The 20,742-nt window shown below is 33.7% G+C and overlaps 1 protein-coding gene across 2 annotated transcripts in view; it reads left to right on the plus strand.

The window, feature by feature from the left end:
- The window catches only part of LOC134264598 (uncharacterized), a 53,337-nt gene that overhangs the window by 30,187 nt on the left and 2,408 nt on the right, over nt 1–20,742 (plus strand). For both annotated transcript variants that reach the window (XM_062746880.1, XM_062746881.1), the window contains exons 11-18: nt 595–655; nt 1,964–2,006; nt 3,144–3,322; nt 5,683–5,750; nt 10,373–11,672; nt 15,221–15,841; nt 17,591–17,958; nt 18,239–18,435. In XM_062746880.1, coding sequence (XP_062602864.1) covers nt 595–655; nt 1,964–2,006; nt 3,144–3,322; nt 5,683–5,750; nt 10,373–11,672; nt 15,221–15,841; nt 17,591–17,958; nt 18,239–18,435 — 2,837 coding nt within the window. The remainder of the gene's footprint in view (nt 1–594; nt 656–1,963; nt 2,007–3,143; nt 3,323–5,682; nt 5,751–10,372; nt 11,673–15,220; nt 15,842–17,590; nt 17,959–18,238; nt 18,436–20,742) is intronic.

The following is a 20,742-nucleotide window of genomic DNA, read 5'->3' on the forward strand; positions in this document are numbered from 1 at the left end:
AGGGGTCTTCCTAAGGCCACAGGGATTCTGTTAAGTTAAATTTCAATGCAAATGTTCAAAGGGTTGGCGAGATATCGAGTGGAAACGAAAGCGTTACAGAAAGATGGATGGACGGACAGCTAGACGGACGGACTGACAGATAGACCCAAATTAATATCTCCCACTTTTCAAGCGGGGGACAAAAAGTATCAAATCAGGTTTAAATGATAATTTATCATACCTAAGATTTGTAGGAATATTGACTAAGCCATGCAGAATTTTTTTTTCAAAGTGCGTTAATATGGTCGATATTAACGCACTTTGAAAAAAAAAATATTTTTTCAAAGTGCGTTAACCTGGTCCCAAAATTTAACGCACTTTGAAAAATTTTTTCAAAGTGCGTAATTTTTTCAAGTGCGTTGCCACATTGCACTATAGTCGGCAATTGCAGCCACTGAAAAGTGAGAGGTCTTTTTGTGGCACCTACTGCAACATGGTACCTCAGTTTAAGGATCAACTCCTTACCTTGCAACTTGAGAGCAGACGCTTTAACCACTGAGCCACATGGTCAACCATTTCATGTAATATTAACAAGGGTTAATTTATTTCTTGCAGACTGAACCACCAGATACAGAAATATCTAAAACAGACAGACTTGGTGTAACACCAATAGAAGGTATACATATATTTCTTAGAGTATTTGAGCAGCTAGGTCTCCCTTACAAATTACCATAGATAAGCCTTATAGTGACCAAATTTCCATGGATGATACATCTAAGGATGCACACTAACAGACTTGCCTCTGATGCTTGATCGGACTGACATTTTCTGGATGAGGGACCAATTTTTGGAGTAAGTTCATTCCAGTGCAACTTCAAACCATACTTGAACCAAACCATAACCAGACTTGCCTTTTGTGCTGGATTTGACCTAATGTTTTGATCTGACAAGTTAAAAGTTTGGAGCAGGTACTAATATTTGAAATTTCACCGTGTATTATTGAGAACCAAGAAAGTTGTAGGCATTTAAAGTTTTAGCCAATCAGATTGCAGCACACGTGCATGTGCATGCGTTCATGATTATTCTTATATATACTGCTGTAGATCTTCATAATGTAAGACTATGTTAAAAATTTCAAAGGATTTTGTCAGAAAACAAAGTAGATATTTAGATTTTTAGTTTCAGCCAATCACAGCGAAGGGCACCTGCATGCGCGTGAGATCTTGCTATTTTGACCAAGTTATCATGTCTATACTACTATTATATCCTTATATTATGAGTTTCAAAGCATTTCATCCAATATTTAAAAAAGTTATGGCTAAATCTATTATATTGGTCATTTCACGTGTTACACGTGCGCGCACCTGCACGCACGTGTGCGCAAAATGACCTTCGTTCCGCACATCTACATAACATACCTAGTGACCCTAAAAAGGTTTCACCTAGATCGGATGAGTAGTTTACGAGAACACTCGCGGACAAAAAAGTACCAGAGAACAAAGAAAAAATTCAGAAAAAGTAAAAATTATGTTCTCAAACTTCGTTTGGGGAACATAATTAATACTGTATACAGGGTTATTTTTGCCCCATGTTACACATGTATTTTCCCCCTTTTGTGCTTGCGGACAAATTAGCCCTGTTTTAAATTCCCCCAGTCATAGAAGTTCTGTTTAAAAAATTATGCTGCGTAATTTGAGTTAGCCCCGTTTTAAATTCTCCCTATCAAGAAGAGGATGAAAGGGGTGAAATAAAACAAGGGCGGAAATTTCCCTGTATACAACTTTTTTCATTACCATTGAACTATGAGTAGTCAGGATCAGAAAATATCTGGTTTTTACACCAAAAAAATTATATAAAGAACTCAATTTTAAATGCTACTCTTTAATTTGACATTCAAACTTAATTTTTCACTAACTTTTCTTATCATTTCCTTTATGAGTCAGATATCATAATTGACTTTAAACCTTTCATATGTTTTTGCTAGGTGCTGTTAAAAATGTTTCCAAAAATATGGAACTGGAGTCAAGGTGAGAATGTCCTTTTTCCAAAGATTTTAATTAATTTCCATCAGTTCATTGAAAAAATTAATGTTTTCAATATAAGATGAGTTGATCCTGTAAAAAAGAGTTGCTTATTTTTTTTTGTTCTGCTTAATCTCTTCTTGGTTGGGGGCAGTTAATAAGATATTTTGCAGCTAAAGGAGGTTCCTTTTTTCAGTGATTTTGATTTTTCACAATTCTTGAGAACTCTTATTTCAGAATACCAAAACAATTAAAAAGAGTTTTTGTAGCTCACCTGAGGTGAAAGCTCATTGACAAGTGAGCTTTCTGATTATGCACCTGTAATCCATGGTCCATCTAGCTGTCAGTTTGTAAAATTTTCACCTTTATAACTTCTCAAGAAATACCAAGCCAATTTAAACCAAATGTTATGCAAAGCATCTTTAAGTAAAAGGTACTTGCAGTGGTTAAAGGACCAAGCTCCCTTTACAAAGGGGGATAATGCAAAAAAAAAAAATCAGATAGGGTCAATAAACATTTTCTTAAAGGAGAGCAAAGCTAAAATGTGAAGCATCTTTTGGTGTAGTGTTGATTCTAAATTGTTTAAATCATGGCCACTAGGTCTAGGGCAGGGCCACAATAGGGAAACAAAGTTTTTCATTGAAAAATCTGTAAAATCTTCATTTCAAGAGCTTTTGGGCTAGAAAAACTGTAACTTATATGGATGCATCATAGGCTAGTTTACACATTAGTTAAATTGTTTAAATCATGACATCTTGGGAAGGACAGTGCCACTTTTGCCTTAAAAATATAGAAAAACCTTTATGAACTTGTTCTTAAGAATCACTGGTCCAGAAAACCTAAATCTGAGGGTCCACAATACATTATTATGATGCCAGTGGGGTAGAGGGGACCACAATAAGGAGGAAAATGTAGTGAAGAACAGCAGGCCCAAAGTTACTTAGGTGAGGAGCATCATGGCTCATGAGCCTCTTGTCTTGTGTATGTGATTTTGTACATGCATTATAATTCTTGCTCTTGCAAGTAATAAAATACAATGTATATTTCAGTTAAGGTTTAATGCTACTGGTATTATGATGGTGAAACAGGTTTTTGCTCGATGGAGGAAGTATACTTATAGAATTACATTATTCAAAATTTCAGGAAAAGAAGTGATTCTATGTTGGAGGAAAGATTGAGTATATTGCTGAAAATGAAAGAACCAAACAAACATGGACCACTGGAAGCAGAAGTTAGAAAAGACTTCAGGGATCTAGCAGAAAATATTGTTTGTCCATTTGATAGCGACGACCAGGCACTATTGCAATTTTCTTCTGAAGAAGGCAAGTATTATATACAATAAGAAGTCTCTCTTTGTAAATGTAAGAATTCTACATATATTGGTACTCTCAGTAGCTCTAACCTTGATTTTTTGAAGTTCTTGATTGCTTGAAATGATTCTCAGTCCTAGTTATTTCTCCAAATCAGAAAGAGAGAGGTGTTACTGTTTTGCCCTTGTGTGTCTGACTGTCTGTCAAATAAAGGATGATGTTGTCTTCCAGGGGAAGATAATTACAAATGAGTGAAAAAATTATGGCGTCTTTTAAATATTTTCTTTTCAAGAACCATAGGGCCGGAAAGATGGAACTCATGTGGAATCATCTGCAGATAGTGAAGATTTTAACTTCTTCAAATCATGACTTTTAGGGCTCATTAAACAATCAAAGTTTTATATAGGATTATATAGAAAAGATCTTTAAAAAAACTTCTTCCCAAGGACAGTTAAGACATAATTGTTCATAGTTATATGAAAGCATCCTCTGGTAGTGTAGATTCAAGTTTGCTAAGGTTTGAACCATACTGTAAATCATGTACAGGTAAATATCAGTATCTCGAACATGGGATATCTCGAATACCCCGCTTATGTCGAAGTCAACCGCCGGTCCCGGCCGTATTCCCTATATATATGATTTATAAAACACCTGATATCTCGAACACGGTAATCTCGAAGTATATTCAAAGTCCCAAGCCATACTTTAACCTGGCTTATCTCAAAGTGCAGTGAATTTTTTGGTCTACTGAACACACCTGGTGTCGTGACTTCACACTTTTTCGCCAGTGGCTATAAATTAACACCTCCAAATCGAGGGAATCTTAATTAATCCCAAGTTCATGTTGGGTATCTGTGACAGGGTAATTGGTATGAAAGCTTGGGTGTTGGTGTAGTTTACGACCGATAAAACCTCTTGAAGCACTTCAGAAATTAAATACTGTCAGTAATATAATTACCGATATTGCATTTAATCTGTATAATTAAAATCGTAAATTCATAAAACACGTAAGATTTTTCAATATAAACTTAGACAGTTAAGTTGCAGTGATAAAACACAGTGCAGTGATTGATTACATCCATGTTAATCTGCGTATGAAGAGATAACCTTGACCGATATTTGCATTGTTAGTTTCGTATGCTATATGTTCCTTAGTATTACTTCGTAATGTAATACATGTAAGCTATTAATAGTATTCAAGTTTACAGTTTAAATACTGATTTTCTTTTAGTGCTCTAAATAACATTTTGCACTTAATTTCATCAAATAAAGTTTTAAAAAATTCGTCTATTTGTTTTCTTACGGAGAAGGTTCTTCAAATATAAGTATAACGCTAATGATACATCCTGTTTGAACACGTAAGCATGCCCTGGAAAATGTAAAATCGCTGTATATGCAATAAGGCATGTATATTAAATTGTTTTACAATTATACACGATAAAGAAAACACTAACATTGCTTTTCTTAATATTTATTGCTTGAATCTTTACCGTAAAGACTACATGTTTGGTAATACAGGATATTTTTATGCAAGAAGATGCATTTAAAGAAAAAAACGGGAAATTATTGATTCCACTTTGGAAGATAACTTCGGATATCTCAAACCCCCGGATATCTCGAAGTCGTGTCCAGGTCCCCTCAACTTCGAGATACTGATATTTCACTGTATTACATTTGGTAGTGCATTCTGTTAAGTACCTTTTGAAGAAAGCATTTTCCACCAAATCAAATACATTGCTAAATGTCTTCTTTACATGTTTATATAAAGCACATTTAAAAAGGGCTAATTCAAATCTGCACTAACTTGTTCCACATTCAATTTTCACCAAATATAGTACAGAATGAGACCTAATAATTAAAAATGCATTTACAGTTTTTAAAGCAATATGAGCTGCATGTTTGACATCGAAAATTTTTATTGCAAATTTGTGATTAACTAACTAAATGACAGAAAAATAAATCATTTATAAACTTCTGTTGTTCATATTTGCAATGGAAATTTTTTTATTAGCTTTGATTGAAACAAAATTGAATTGTTGTCGTCCTGTACAGAAATATTTCTTCTGAAACATTTTTAAACTTTATTTTGGGCTTATTGGTCATAAGGGTTTAAATTACTTACAAATAAATCATTATAGCACATTTTACCAGCAAATTAAAATTTTCGAAGATACAGCTCATATTGCTTTAACTGATTTTTGCTTTTTTTTTTTTAAATCTTAGCCACACTTCTCAGTTGAGTAATGTGGCCTATGGCCCCCTTGTTTAAATCTGACCTTGAAAAATAGTTAAAACCTTTATAGAAGAAATCTAATAAAGGCTTTCCAGTAAATGGAGATACATGAAACCATTTTTTATATTCTATTTTTCAGGTATTAACAGAGTTTATAAGATGGAGAGATTGAAGAGAAAATATGTTTTGGGGAAGTTTCCTGAACAGGTGAGTTCCACTTGTGTTTTCAATTCTAACTAAAAGAAATATAATAAATCTTTGGTATACATGCATATATACTGAACAAGAAAAGAAACGCATAATCAGAAAAATATGAAATTCTAAGTTTTCAGTTTAAACATTATATAATTTAAGCATTTTAGAGTGTGTTGTGATAAAAATCAATATTGCAAATTGAAAAGTCAAGTTGATGTCATTTTCATTGCCCCCAAATTCAAGGGGCATATCAATATGTACTGTGCAAAGTCTCAATGCTAGTGGGTTTCCAATGTACGGATATCGTGGAGGAATACCATCTCATTTCAGTCTCTTGCAAACAATTTATGCATTTTTGTGCAGATTTTTTTCATCCAGCAATTGTAGCAGCAGTTTTACAGCAAGTTCTGAATCGCATGAGGTGATGAAGGGGGGGGGGTGTCTGACGGTCATGCCTGGTTGTAGTTACCTGCTGATGGCCAGATAATGGTCTTCAGACGTTAGTTTTAAGGTTGCAAAGCCCATTGATTTATTTCAAATACAGTTGCAACTTCCTATTGCGTAGCTCCATTTAGTATCATCGTTAACTTGGTTGTATTCATCTTTGTTTGGTCGTGGCATTGCAGTATCAACACTGCAATCAAATCTTAAATATGGGTTTAATAGAAGTGTTAAAAGTTTCTCTAAATCCAAAATATCAATGAAAATAGACAACTGATTTAGAAGAAATGAAAAACACTATTTTCATAAACATGTTTAATCAAGGGAGATAATTCAACTCTTGGGTTTTAAAACCCCATGTTGTCCTTTAAATAGGTCACAGGTATCCAATGATATATGAAATAGTTGTTTCATGTACAATTTAAAAAAATTCTTTGACGAGTAAAACAGTATGCGTTTCTTTTTTTGTTGAGTATATAATACAGTTAAAAAAATGTAAGGAATAACTCATCATAGTTTAATTTGTTATGTTGTATGTAGGGATACCAAAATATTTATTTTCCTTAGTTAAACATTGGATTGCATTATTTGAATGATAGTTGACTATTCAGAGAATTTTTAAAAAAAAAAAACATCTTCGATTCCATTTCCATAAATCAAAAACTCTTTTATTAAATACATGTAAAAAGTAACATCAAAATTCATACATTTTGGAGAATCAATTGCTGGTGAAAGTCTATAGCATTTTCATTTCTACATCTAATCCCAACTTAAGGTTCATTGATGTTACTTTTTACATGTATTTAATAAAAGAGTTTTTAGGTCACCTGAGTAAACTCAGGTGACCTATTGCTATCTGTTTTCGTCCGTCGTCGTGCGTTGTGCGTCGTGCGTTGTGCGTTAACATTTGAACATTTTAAGCTTCTTCTCTGCAACTACTCAACCAATTTCAACCAAATTTGGCACAAAGCATCTATGGGTGAAGGGGAACAAAAATTGTGAATTTCATGATCCCTGCACCCCTGGGGCCTGAGGGGTGGGGCCAAAACCACTAAAATTAATGCAATCTTTAAAAATCTTCTTTACTCCTGGACATCAAGCAGTCAAACTGTTTGCATGATTGTAATCAGCATTGAGTCCTCTACCAAAATTGTGAAATTCATGGCCCTGGGGACAGAGGTTCTAGTGCTAGGGCGGGGCTAAATAAGTATATAGTGAAAATGCATTATTTCTTTGAAAATCTTCTTCTCTGCTCCTGGTCATTAAATAAACAAACTACTTACATAGTTATGATGAGCAAGAGTGCCTCTACCAAAATTGTGAATTTTATGGCCCCAGGGTCAGGGGTTCTGGTGTTTGGGGGGCTCTATTGATTATATAGTGAAAATACATGAATTCTTTGAAAGTCTTCTTCTCTACTCCTGGGTATTAATTAAACTATCGAAGTGCATATTTATAATGAGCAAGAGTGCCCTTACGAAAATTGGGAATTTTAAAGCCCCAGGGTCAGGGGTTCTTGTGTTAGGGGGGGCTGTATTGGTTATAGAGTAAAAATACATGAATTCTTTGAAAATCTTCTTCTCTGCTCCCTGTTATTCAATAGATTAAGTAAGTGCATAGTTATGATGAGTAAGAGTTCCTTTACCAAAATTGTGATTTTTAGGACCTCAAGGTCAGGGGTTCTGGTGTTGGGGGGGGGGGCTCTATTGTTTACGAGGGTTGTCCCGTAAAATCGTGGACAAAGCGTTTTTCTCGAAAAATAATGGACGTAATAAGCTGAAATTTTCAGTGAATGTTTATTTATCATATTTAAGATAATTATAATGTTTTGGAAAAAATATACACAAAAATATAGATTTTATAATGCTTGAATGTGCACAGGGTAAGGCCCTACGGCGCACGGTCAAAAAACGAAGGTTTTAGAAGAGAATACATGGGTATTGATTTGAAACAAAAGATTTAGATAGATAAGATTAGGGTCAAAATTATCCTTATTCAATTCCACAATTTATTTTGTTGTCTTCTTAAAATTTTCAATGCATTTGGTCAATTTTTGACAGTTTCCTGAGCATTTGAAACGGGAAAGTGGCAAACACAACGCACGAAAAATGGTGACGTTTGGTGACGTTACGGCGCACCGGAGATCAGTTCTCTATGATTTAGATAAAGTAATAACGCCGTGTAAAACTTTAAATGAATACAGAAGAAAAAAAATCTCCCAAAATTGCCAAATCTTTAGTATATAAATGAAATGGAAGATTTCTGAGTAAAGTCTTTCTTGATCGAGTTCCGAGGTACATGTACGTAGTACAAGACATACAGACAAACTACAATTGTAATAGCTAAAGACGCTGTCAATGTTGACCGCGTCAATATAAGATTGTCTATTAGTTGAATGATGTTGGAATATTGTCCGTATCTTACTAATAAATCATCAGAAGATCGTACATTTGTGCCAGATTGGTTCCTCAATTGTTTATGGAGACTTACGTATGTGCTTCAATGAAATTTCGAAATTTAAGTGGGAATTATCCAACTTTATTTTTAGTGCAAAGATGAAATTTGAGGTACCTGACGCTGTTTTAGGCACTTTGACGTTATCATCCGTGCGCCGTAAAGCGATACAATACATAATATAAAATCTCATAATTCGTTTATTTATGCATATATCTATTTGAAATTTGCTATATTTATTCAGAAAATATGTGCTATGAAGTAGTGAAAATTTCAGAACGCAGTGATAATTTTTATTCATGCAAGACAACTTGTCCACGATTTTACGGGACAACCCTCGTATATAGTGAAAATACATGAATTCTTTGAAAATCTTCTTCTTTGCTCCTAGGTATTAAATAAACTAACTAAGTGCATAGTTATAATGAGCAAGAGTGCCTCTACCAAAATTGTGAATTTTACAGCCCCAGGGTCAGAGGTTCTTGTGTTCGGGGAGAGAGAGAGAGAGGAGAGGGGGGGGGGGGGGGGGGGGGGGGGGGCTATTGATTATATAGTGAAAATACATGAATTCTTTGAAAATCTTCTTCTTTGCTTCTAGGTAATAAATAAACTAACTAAATGCATAGTTATAATGAGCATGAGTGCCTCTCCGGAAATTGTGAATTTTAGGACCTCAGGGTCAGGGGTTCCTGTGTTTGGGGGGGGGGGGGCTCTATTGATTATGTAGTGAAATTCATGAATTCTTTGAAAATCTTCTTCTCTGCTCCTAGGTATTAAATAAACTAACTATATAGTTATAATGAGCAAGAGTGCCTCTTCCACAATTGTGAATTTTAGGGCCCTAGGGTCAGGGTTCTGGTGTTAGGGGGGGGGGCTCTATTGATTATAGTGAAATACATAAAATCTTTGAAAATTTTCTTCTCTGCTCCTGGGTTTTAAGCAGTTGACTTACCTATATAGTTACGAACAAGGACCGTTAGCTTCCAGAATTGTGAATTTCAAGGACCCAGGGTCAGGGGTACCATAGAGGGGGTGGGGGGGGGGGGGGGGGGGGGCTGTACTTATAGACTGACACTGAATGAATTGTTTGAATTTTGCTCCTTGGTATTAATCAAATATTTTTGAAAAACAAGGATGCCTTTTCAAAAATTGTGCAATGTGTAGATCTAGGCCTAAGGGTCAGGGGTTCATGTGTAGTAGGGGCACTACTGATTATTGCTGAATACTAGTATTACTAATTAGTTGAAATGTATTTTTTGTTCCTCTGCCTTGTCTATGGGTATTAAGTAACCAAACTAAGCAACTGCTAAGTGTATAGTTATGATGATCAATGATGCCTCTTTCAAAATTGTGAATGCCATAGCATCTAGCTTAAAATATGAACCAAATTCAATCACTGGAAAGTTGTTGCATGATGTTCAGGTGACCTATAAGGCCCATGGGCCTCTTGTTGATTTATGGAAATGGTATAGATGATGTTTTTTTTTTTTGATTTTATTAAATATTCAAATGTTGTTTCATTATTTAATCACTGGTCTATTTGACTGATAGTAGAATAATTGACTATTCATTGACATCCCTAGTTGTAGGTAATATTAAGCAATTTGTTCAAGTAAATACACAGTTATTTCCCTTTTCCAACCGTGTTTCCTTGTTTGTTTGATATTCATGTATATACACAGATATGATATTGCATCTAATATATAAAACCAAATGATAAATATTATCTGTTAAATCAGGCAGTGGTTGACTTAAGGGCAGCAGTAAGCCCAAAAATGGTGAAGCTATTAAAGGAGAGGGGTATCACAGAAGATCTCATTAGACAGAAATCTGGTGTTACCGTTGATGAGAAAGAGTCCGATAATATGGTTCTCTGTGGAAACATACTGGAAATCAAAGCAGCTTTTGATTTTCTATCATCATTGCTAAAAAAGCCATTGAAAAGTTTGGGACAACAAACTTCTGCTAAAGATAATCCACACAAACCGAATCTGAAAACATCAACTGATAAAACAAATCATTTGAAGCAAGTATCTGATGGTGGAAAAGTAACAGAAGAAGCCAAAACTGTTCCTGAACAACTGAAACAATATGAAAATTCATCTTTAAAGCTTTCACAAGTTTCCTTTACACCATCAATGGCACCATCCACACAAAGTGTTCGTAAAAAAGATGCCCAAAAAAGAGAGTCAGAAACTGTTGAATCAGATATATATCAGCCTTCTTATGCTGAAAAAGATTGGAAAGGTCCCGAAATGCAATACACATATGAAGATTATATCAAGCTAAAGCATTTTTCTAAATCGATGCTAGGTGTTGTTAAGGAAGCATGGAGTCCCAAGAAGACAATGGTTACTATCAAATTTGCAAACGATGGTCATAAAGCAGACTTGGAGAGTATGTTGCAGAAAATTCACCAAATGAGTAGAAAAACTATTGCTGTGCAGAGTAAACTTGAATTTCTGGAAGAAATTCTTCAGCAGAAATGTAGCAATGATCTATTTTGCTACTTGACCAAAGATAATGAAATAGAAATCATTGGCAATAATGAGAGAATTGTTGATAAAGCTAAGAAAGAGTTAGAAGAATTACTTGCTTTTGAAATTAAGACAGAAGAAGAAGAACAAGGAGAAGAAAGACTATTACCTGTATTTTTTACTAATGAAGGAGTTTCAGTATTTGTCTACCATGGTTCTCTCCTCACAGCAGAAGTAGATGCAATAGTTTGCCCAATATCAAACAAATTTGAATTACATGGATTACAAAAAAGTATTGCAGAGATGGCTGGGCCTGCATATAAGAAGGAAGTTGAGGATATTCGTCAAAGGCATAAAGGAAAACTCCCAGAAGAATTTATATGCATCATACCAGGAGGAGAAATTCCATCTTGCAAATTTGTTGTAAATATTGTAACTGAAAGATGGAAAGATAAAGAAGATAAGAAATGCAAGATTTCTCTTCAGTTCAAAATGCTTCAAATATTTCTTGAAGCTGAGCAAAACAATTTGCAATCCATAGCATTACCAGCTATTTGTGCAGGTATGTTTTTATCAAAACTGTAATTTATATGCTGTAGAATGACCTTTTTTATGTACTTTTTAGCTCACCTGAGCTGACAGTGCAAGGAAGATTTTCTGATCAAGAAGGATATAGAGATAATGAACAGTATTCAATATCAAGGTCAATAAAACATACAAAATAGAAGCAGAGCAAACACAGACCTCTGAAACATCAAAGGTGGGATCAGGGCCATGGAGGAGTGAGCATCCCATGCTGACTGGTCACACCCGCCGTGTGCTCTTTGTTATCAGAAAATAACAAAAAAATCTGTCATCAATCCAGTGTATAAATAATCAACTAACAATTCGTATAAAAAACATCAGTCAGCATTTGACTCAATGATTTTTTGACAAGGTCATGTTGTATCAACCATAGAACCTGCAAAATGATGACTAAACTTGTGAAATGATGACTTTAATCCATTTTTTCTATGTCTGTCTATTTGAAAAATTTTCTTATTTTCAACTTCAAATCAAAACCACTGAACCAGCTATAACCACAGTCGGTACAAAACATCCCTTAAGTAAAATGAGATTATATAAATATTGCATGTAGTTGAGTGTAACATTGAAAATTTTCACCTCTTGAAAACCATTGTCAACCAAGGCTGATATTTTTTTTTTACCAAATCTTATCTGCTCTGTATTGTGTTTGACTGCTATGGCCTTTGTTATACCCCCCGCAAACGAAGTTTAGGGGGGGTATATTGGAATCACCATGTCCGTCTGTCCGTCTCTCTGTCTGTCTGTAGACGAGATTTTGTCCGGACCATTACTTAGAAACTATTGGAAGGATTTGTCTGAAAATTTGTACACATATTATTCACCATATGAAGTTGTGCACCTGATATTTTCATCTTGATTGGATTATTATTTTGAATTTTACAAGTGTTTTTTCATTTTTATTTTGTGGTTTTGTCTGGACCGTTTCTCAGAAACTATTGCAAGGATTAATCTAAAAATTTGTACACTTATTATTTACCATATGAAGGTGTGCACCTGGAGTTTTCAACTCTTTTTGTCAATTTTTTTGCATTTTACAGGTTTTATTTTTTATTTTAATTGACTTATTCATTTTGGGCTCATGTATTAGGTTTGAGATATAGAATCTAGAATATGTGTTCAAAAATACTACAGCTTAAAACTACTCATAAAAACTTAAAAAAAGAAACATCATCAAGTGTTAAAAACAGTTTTTACATTGCACAGAAGATAATGTAATTTCATTTGTCTCTTGGGAATAATGACTGGACATGCATCCAGTTAAAGATAATTAATGAGTTTGGTGTTGGAAGTTGTTAAGGAATATCTCTTATCATGCATGTGTGTTATCTATCTCCAGGGAATAAGGCACAAGAATTAAAGATCTCTCTTCTCTTATTCTCTTAATTGTAATTTATTTCTGTCAAAGCACTTCATTACTGGATGACCAGCTCTTTATTTTCAAAATGCATTTCAAATTGATATATCAAGATTAATTTGATTTTGTATAATGGTTTTTTTTCAACAATCAGTTTGCAGAGTGACATAACACATAATTGCAATATATTTTTTTAATGCAGTAATAAAAAAGAAATAAAATGAAAAAATAAAAAAAAAATGTTACAATGGAATTACAATTTATGAGTATTGATGTTTCATTTGGTTGCACATTTGTTTCATTCATTAAGAAACATGATGACTATTATATTTCACAGCAAATTTTGTAAGTAAATTGTGAACACCTCTAGATCCATAAAGTATTTTTGAATTGGCACCTTCTCTGAAAAACCCAGGGGGGGGTATTTGTCCCTATTGGACAGTTCTAGTTTTATTTTGTTGTCCTGCTTCTCTTGATAAGAAGAACCATTCATCAATAATTTTTCAAAGCCTCTTCCCTGATAGCAGGCTTAGGGATCAAAATGTGCATCAATATTATTATATTAAAATCCCAACAGCAAAAAATACCAAGTAAACACTTACATGAGTACAACTTTATCTTGAATAGTCTTTGCATTTCATAGATGCGTATTTATTTCAGACATGATCTCAAGAGCAAATATTGAACTACTAAATTCATCTAAAGTGTTATAGAGGAATATAAATCACATTTTTATTTTTTGATCAGATTTTAAGCTAAACTAAAACTAAGGATTAGAAAATTTGATCAAATTTAATTGTCAAATGTCATGGTGAATGAATGAAGAAAATATTGGCAAAGAAGATGGGCGCATTTGGCGAGTGATCTGCAGGAATCATTTGTACGAAACATTTATGGTTTGAATGTCCATGATTTAGTTGGCTGAACATAGCTGGTCAGATTTTTCAAGCACATCGATAGGTTTTTTTCTCATTTAGTTTGAAAGACCGTCTGAAATTGTAACATTTATGTCCGTTTTTCCTTGGGGTACTATAACATATTAATGTTTCACAAAAAATAAACACCTAAAATACTTAATGCATAGATGCATGATACATGTACATTATAGAATAGAAGATTAAAATTGATTTCGCTCGAGAACCAAACTGAACCAAAATTTATCTAATTCAAAATTTAAATACTGAAGTACATAAAATGAAACTGACAAAATAAATAGATGTTGGCATGAAAAAAAAAAAATAACGCCCCATGCAAGGCTCGATCGAACCAAAAACTTTTCACTTCGAGTGCACTGAACAGCTAGCCCAACTTACTGAGCTATCACCGCTACACATATACTGTTAATTTTAAAAGGACAAAGAAGAACCACATTCACACTTTTGGATTTTTTTTGGGAAAAGTTAATTTTTCGTGGTCTCTGGGTCTTCTCTTCATTTTGTAAAAAAGTGAATTCGTTTCTTTGAATTTAACTCTTTACAACGTACAGAATTGCTATTCAACGTACATTGAATCCTCGCATCACAGAAATATTACTTTACCATTTCCCCGCAAGCACTTTATAGTGGGGTAAAAATTTCTCTAAAGTTTAGCGTTAATAATATTCTGAAATAATATTTTAATTAGAAAATAACTTTTCATATTTTATGAGATTCAGGTAAGTATAAAATAGTAGGAATTTGGCAATAAATTGAAGATTAAATGAACTTTTTAAAGTGCGTGAAAATGCGTGATTGCGGGGAAACGGTAAATGCGTGATTTTGCGTAAGAAATAAGAAATGGTATATGCATTAAAATGCGTGACTGCGGGGAAGGGTGTTAAATACACACAAATATCGTTTCAAAATCATGGAGAGAAGACCCAGAGATTTTATAAAATCTTGTTAAAAAATGTACCTTTTTGTACTAATGTATGATCTGGCCAATTTTCAAGTTATTTTTTAATCTAAACTAGGCTCAATTTCTGGAATTTTTTTTTTCTTTCCTGTTGCACAGGAACCCGATAAATTAAAAAAAATGTTAAAATTTCATGTGACATGTCGATAAAATTTTCACTTTTCAAGAACGCCCAGATTCCTGCCGAATGCCCATCAAAAGCGCCCTCGTTCTTTCATTGTATTGCACACCATGGACACAACTTGTTTGAATAATAGGCATATTTATCATTTTAGGTAAAATGGGATATCCAAAAGAGATCTGTGCCAATTGCTATGCAAGTAGCATTGTGAAATACAGCAGTTTTGTAGATGATACGAGAAACTTGAAGGAAATACATTTTGTGGATCAGTCAGTAGAAATGATCACCTATATTGAATCTGTATTCACTAATCCAGACATGATTGAAGAATTTGAAGAGGAAGAAATAACAGACAGGAAGTCCAATGAAAGTTCATCATCTTCTTATCCATACATGGATAAGGACAACACTTGTTGTTTGAATGAAAATCTTCAAATAACAGTGGTTAACAAAGACATTAAAATAATGGGGGAAAAAGAGACATTTGTTCTTGATCCCATGTCACTAGAGTCCCAAGTAAAGAAAATGCTTCCAAATTTAAAACAAGCAAAAGAGAAAACCAAACAGCAGGATTATTATGGAGAATTTGAATTAGTCAGGGATAGTTCAGGAAAGTCTATTTTGATTGTGGATTTGCCAGTTTGGAAAAGTAACATTAAAAGTCCAGAAGAACAAGCAGCTTACTTGAAAAAAATGTCTTTGGGTTATCAAAAGATTTTTGAAGAAGCTGAAAGACTCCATCTTTTTCATTTGATCCTACCTTTATATGGAGCAGGTGAGTAAAAATACTGAGGGAGGGTGTGTGTGCTGTGAGGGGGCCTGCATGTATATACTATGAGTAAACTGTAAAAATTATTTAAAAAATTAATTACATAATACCTAATAAACAAAAATGTATTGTCTGTCGAATAAATTCGTTTATCTATTAACATTTATAAAAAAAGGAGATATAACTAGATTTTTTAACTTGGGAAAATAAAAAAAATGAGTCATTTTCCTTTTCAAAATGTCAGTAAAATTGATCACTGCAGCTATCTGACTAAAGCCAACCTTTATTTCTGCTATTGCATAGAGGATATGTGATAACTTAAATAGAGGTTTGGCTTTATTCAGATTGTCAATGTGGCAATTATTTACCAGCTATGGTGATGCCGCCTTAAAAAATATAAATATTTAATAATTTTTTGGCCAAAAATTTGATGCTTTTTTCCCAATTTCTTCTCAAGAACTAAATATTAGGCTGAAAAGTTAATCTATATTGGACTTAACTGATTAGCTGATTAGCTAACATTTTCTCAACATCGTTTAAGACAATATATTCTTCAGGCAAGTTTTAAAAACATTATAGGATTGCTCTTATAATACTTGATCTACGACAAGTCAATTTTTCAGATATTATGATGACAAGCAGTTGTCTCAGGCTCTGTCATACATAAATAACAAGACACTGAGTCCTTATTAGGTCATGATTTTATACAAATCAGCATTATTATCCAGCAAGAAGTCTACATTAACATCTGACAAGGTGACTTGAACATCTAAGAAGTTTCAACATTAACGTCTGACAAGTCAACATAATTATCTGACGAGTCAATATACATGTAAACATCTAACAAGTCAACATATACATCTGACAAGTCAACATAAACATCTGACAAATAATGACAGAAATATGCCCTTAAGGAAATGTATTCATTCCAGATTGTTCAATTCATGACTAGGAAGTTTGTTAGGATCAGTTTTACATTTGGATAAATAAAGGATAAGTTTTAAGAATAGAAACACATGCATAATAATATATATTGATTTATATCAAACATCATTATTAGTCATATTATATCCTCAACTTCTTTCTTGGGTTCAGGTGAGCAATGTTGCATAGTGTGTGTTGTTTGTATTTCAGCATTCCTTCAAATATTTTGAACTCTTATTGAGATGCCACCATTAGCAGGTGGAAAGTAAATACAGACTTCTATTCAGCACCTGGGGCCTTTGAGCATTGGGGATCTTTTTACAAGTATAATACACATGAAACTCATCAAGAAGAGGAATTTCCTCTCTTTGTCACCTTAAATTCATGAGTGTACTTTGTTTCACAAAATGATTATTCCTTTTTTGGTTGTTCCTTAACTTTCATCATTGCTTGTCGCCTGCATGGCACAAAGGTTTAAGCGTCTCTTCTAGAGTTAAATAGTAAGAGGAGTTGATCCACAAGTCGTGTGTCGAGTCCCACTAAGGGACATAGAGACTGATCCTTGGCATGAAACTTTATAAACAGGTCGCAGTAGATGCTGGCATGAAAAAGATTCCTCCCTGCTCAATCACCTTAAGTGCCTAGTATAGGACAAAATTTCCAGTTCTTCACTGGCAAGTGGGGGTGTCTCCATATGATTGAAAAATTCTTAAGAGGGAAGTTAACAATTTACAATCAATCAATCCATCATCATTGCTTATACCAGGATTTAGATTTGCATCTTTGTTGATGTCTTCATTATCCTATGTTGATTATTTCTCTTTTTTGAAGTTGAAGGGAATAAAACTATCATAAAAGAATGTGCTGTCTGCTTTATCAAGGAACTAAGAACATTCGCTTATAGATGCAAATCCCTACAAAATGAACAATTTTCAATTACAATGCCAATCAAAGACCAGTTTACTCGCGACATAATTCTTAAAGAACTGAAAGTTGTCGTAGATGATGAACAGGCAGGATTTCAACTACCAATATCTAAACGTCAGAGAAAAAGCCAGCCAAGAAAATCAGAAAGTTGGAAATCAGGAGATCAGCCATATGGGACAATATTCAATAAACATCATGATTATTCCTTGAGTGCCTTCAAAAAGAGTAAAACAATAGAATTGATTGTAAAAATTCCAGATGGAACACAACAGGTATTTTTCTATATACTGTTTTAAGACCCCAGTGCTTTTTAAATAGAGTCATTAGAATATAAATACCAAAGAATTTAACTAATTTTAATCGAATAATGCAAAGTGGATGCCGCTCAGTAATAAAAATTAAGAATTTATTTTTATTATACAGATACATGTAGTATAAAAGTATATAATTATTATGAATTCATATCCTGAAAGAAATTTCTGAAAGAAATTTTAAAACTGCTGGAAAAAAAATGAATAAATGATTTTTTTTTAAACAATGTCTTTTTTTCAGTCCTTTCATCCAAATCCAGGGAAATATTTCAGAGGACGCATAGATAGCATATTTCTTCCTGACAATAAAGTTGGAAGAAAAATAATTGGTTTGTTTATCGATGCTTTTCATAGAGGAATCCTTTACACAATAAGTACTTCTCGAACAACAAAAGCGGAGATGGTTGTGCCTACAGATATTCCTATTCCCTCCAAAAGGTACAATTAACGGTTTTAACGGTTTTATGAACGAAAGTCATAATTTTTGCAGTGTTTAAGGACAGATGATACAAACAAGAAAATGAATGTCTGGATTGGTGTATAATTTTTGACCTACTGGTACATGTAATTACATTGCAAACAAGATGTGTTTGTGAAACACTGATGCCCCTGTATGGTAACATAAGGAAGGTTAAACTTTTCTTCAATGCAATTTTGACATATTGGAAACTCAAAATAGGATTTTTTCACTGGATATACAGTTGTGAAATATCAAAGCCCTAGCACCATCTGTTCAAAAGTTATGGCCAAGGATAAGATTTTGTAAGGTAGGTCAAACTATAAGGTCCAAGGGTCAAAATTGTTGGTTTCTTAAGAAAGGAGTAATGTCACGGGGATTGCATTTGTGAAGTATGGAAGCCCTAGCCCTATCTGTTCAATAGTTATGGCCAAGGTTAAAACATTTTAAAAATCATTCAAGTCTAATGTCAAGGTCAAAGTTCTTGATATCAAATGAAAAGTCTTATCACAAGGATTAAAATTGAGAAGTATAAAATCACTAGCTCTAACCCTTTAAAAGTAATTGTAAAGGTCTGTTTTAAAAAAGTATGTCAAATTCCAAGATCAAACGGTCAAAGTTCTTGGTATCAAGTGAAGGATCTTCTCACAAGGATTACATAAAGTAAAGCTTGAAAGCCAGGTAGCCCATACTGTTCAAACATCATGGCATAGGCTAGAGGTTTTTCATAAGTACAGAAATCTCGAAGGTCAAAAGGTCAAGGTTATTGGCATCCAATGAAAAGTTTTGCCACAAAAAATACATAATGATATGAGAAATATGAAAACCTTAGTCTTAACGGTTTCAGAAGTTATGGCCAAGGGGAAAAAAATTGTGAAAAGAAGGTCAAACTCTAGACAAGGGCAAAAGGTCAAGGCAATTGGTATCCAATAAAAGGTCTTGCCACAATGAATAAAAGCCTTAGCCCTAACGGCTAAAAGTTATGGTCAAGATTAAAAATTGATTTTTAAAAAAAGTAGTTCAAACTCTTACATGTAGGTCAAGAAGTCAAGATTATTGGTATGGAATGAAAGGTCTTCCCACCAATGAAAGGTCTTCCCACAAAGAACAAATGTAAAGTATGAAATTACTAGCCATAACCCTTCAAAAGCAATGGTCAATGTCTGATTTTTAAAAGTAGGTCAAACTCCAAGGTCAAAGTTCTTGATATTAAATGAAGTGACTTTTCTCAAGGATTACATGTGTGAAGGATGAAAGCCCTAGCATTTGCCAATCAAAAGTTATTGCCAAGGTAAAAAGTTTTTCCGTAAGTACGAAAATCTTCAAAGTCAAAAGGCCAAGGTTGTTGGTGTCCAATGAAAGGACTTTCCAAAAAGATACATATGTGAAGCATAAAAGTCCTGGTATCTACCGTTAAAAAGTTTTTATGTAAAAATGGGTCAAACAACATGGACAAGGTCAAAAGGTCAAATTTGGTGACACCCAAGGAAAGGTCTTGTCACAAGAAAAACATGTGAAACAAGAAAGTCACAGCTCCACTAAATTGAAAGTAATGGGCATAGTTAAAGTTTTTGCGGACAAACAGCAAAGAGAGATAGACGGATGGACACGACAAAAACTATATACCCACCGAATCTTCGATTACAGGGGCACAATGATGCAAATAATGAAAAATTATTAGAATATAAAGAAATTGTAAACCTTCTTCGATGTTCAAAATTCTATACAAAAATTTTTCACTTCAACTTCCATTTTTATGCAACTTTGAATAAAAAACTACGTGGCCATGGTAAAACTTATTCAGTTTATTCATTCAAACATGATCTAAATTGTTAATTTCAAAATTTTTGACAAAAGTTTGTTTGTATCATGTGTCCTTAAAGTTATAAAATTTTATTACATGTACAGTACTTATAGAAAATTTGTAGTGATGGAGTGTCCATCCGTCCATTCATCGGACTGTAAATCTGTTCATAATTTAGGCTTTGTGATACCTATCTCTTTTCTGTGACTCCTTTTATACATGTACCACTGAATAATTCATAGAATCCTTTTAGCTCTTCTGAGCCAAAGGCCGTTGACCATTGGCCTTTGGTCATTTGTGCAGTTTGCATAAATTCTTTAGAATATAGGTCATAACTCGAGAACCTCTCAGTCATTTATTGTCAAAGAACGAGGGCGCTTTTGATTGGCATTCTGCAGGAATCTGGGCGTAATCGAAAAGTGAAAATTTTACCGACATGTCACATGAAATTATACATTTTTTTTATTAATCGGGTTCCTGTGCA

The sequence above is a fragment of the Saccostrea cucullata genome, unplaced genomic scaffold (genome assembly GCF_032062105.1).
Source record: "Saccostrea cucullata isolate Sc308-1 unplaced genomic scaffold, CSIRO_AGI_Scuc_v1 ctg629, whole genome shotgun sequence".
In the NCBI taxonomy this organism is placed as follows: domain Eukaryota; kingdom Metazoa; phylum Mollusca; class Bivalvia; order Ostreida; family Ostreidae; genus Saccostrea; species Saccostrea cuccullata.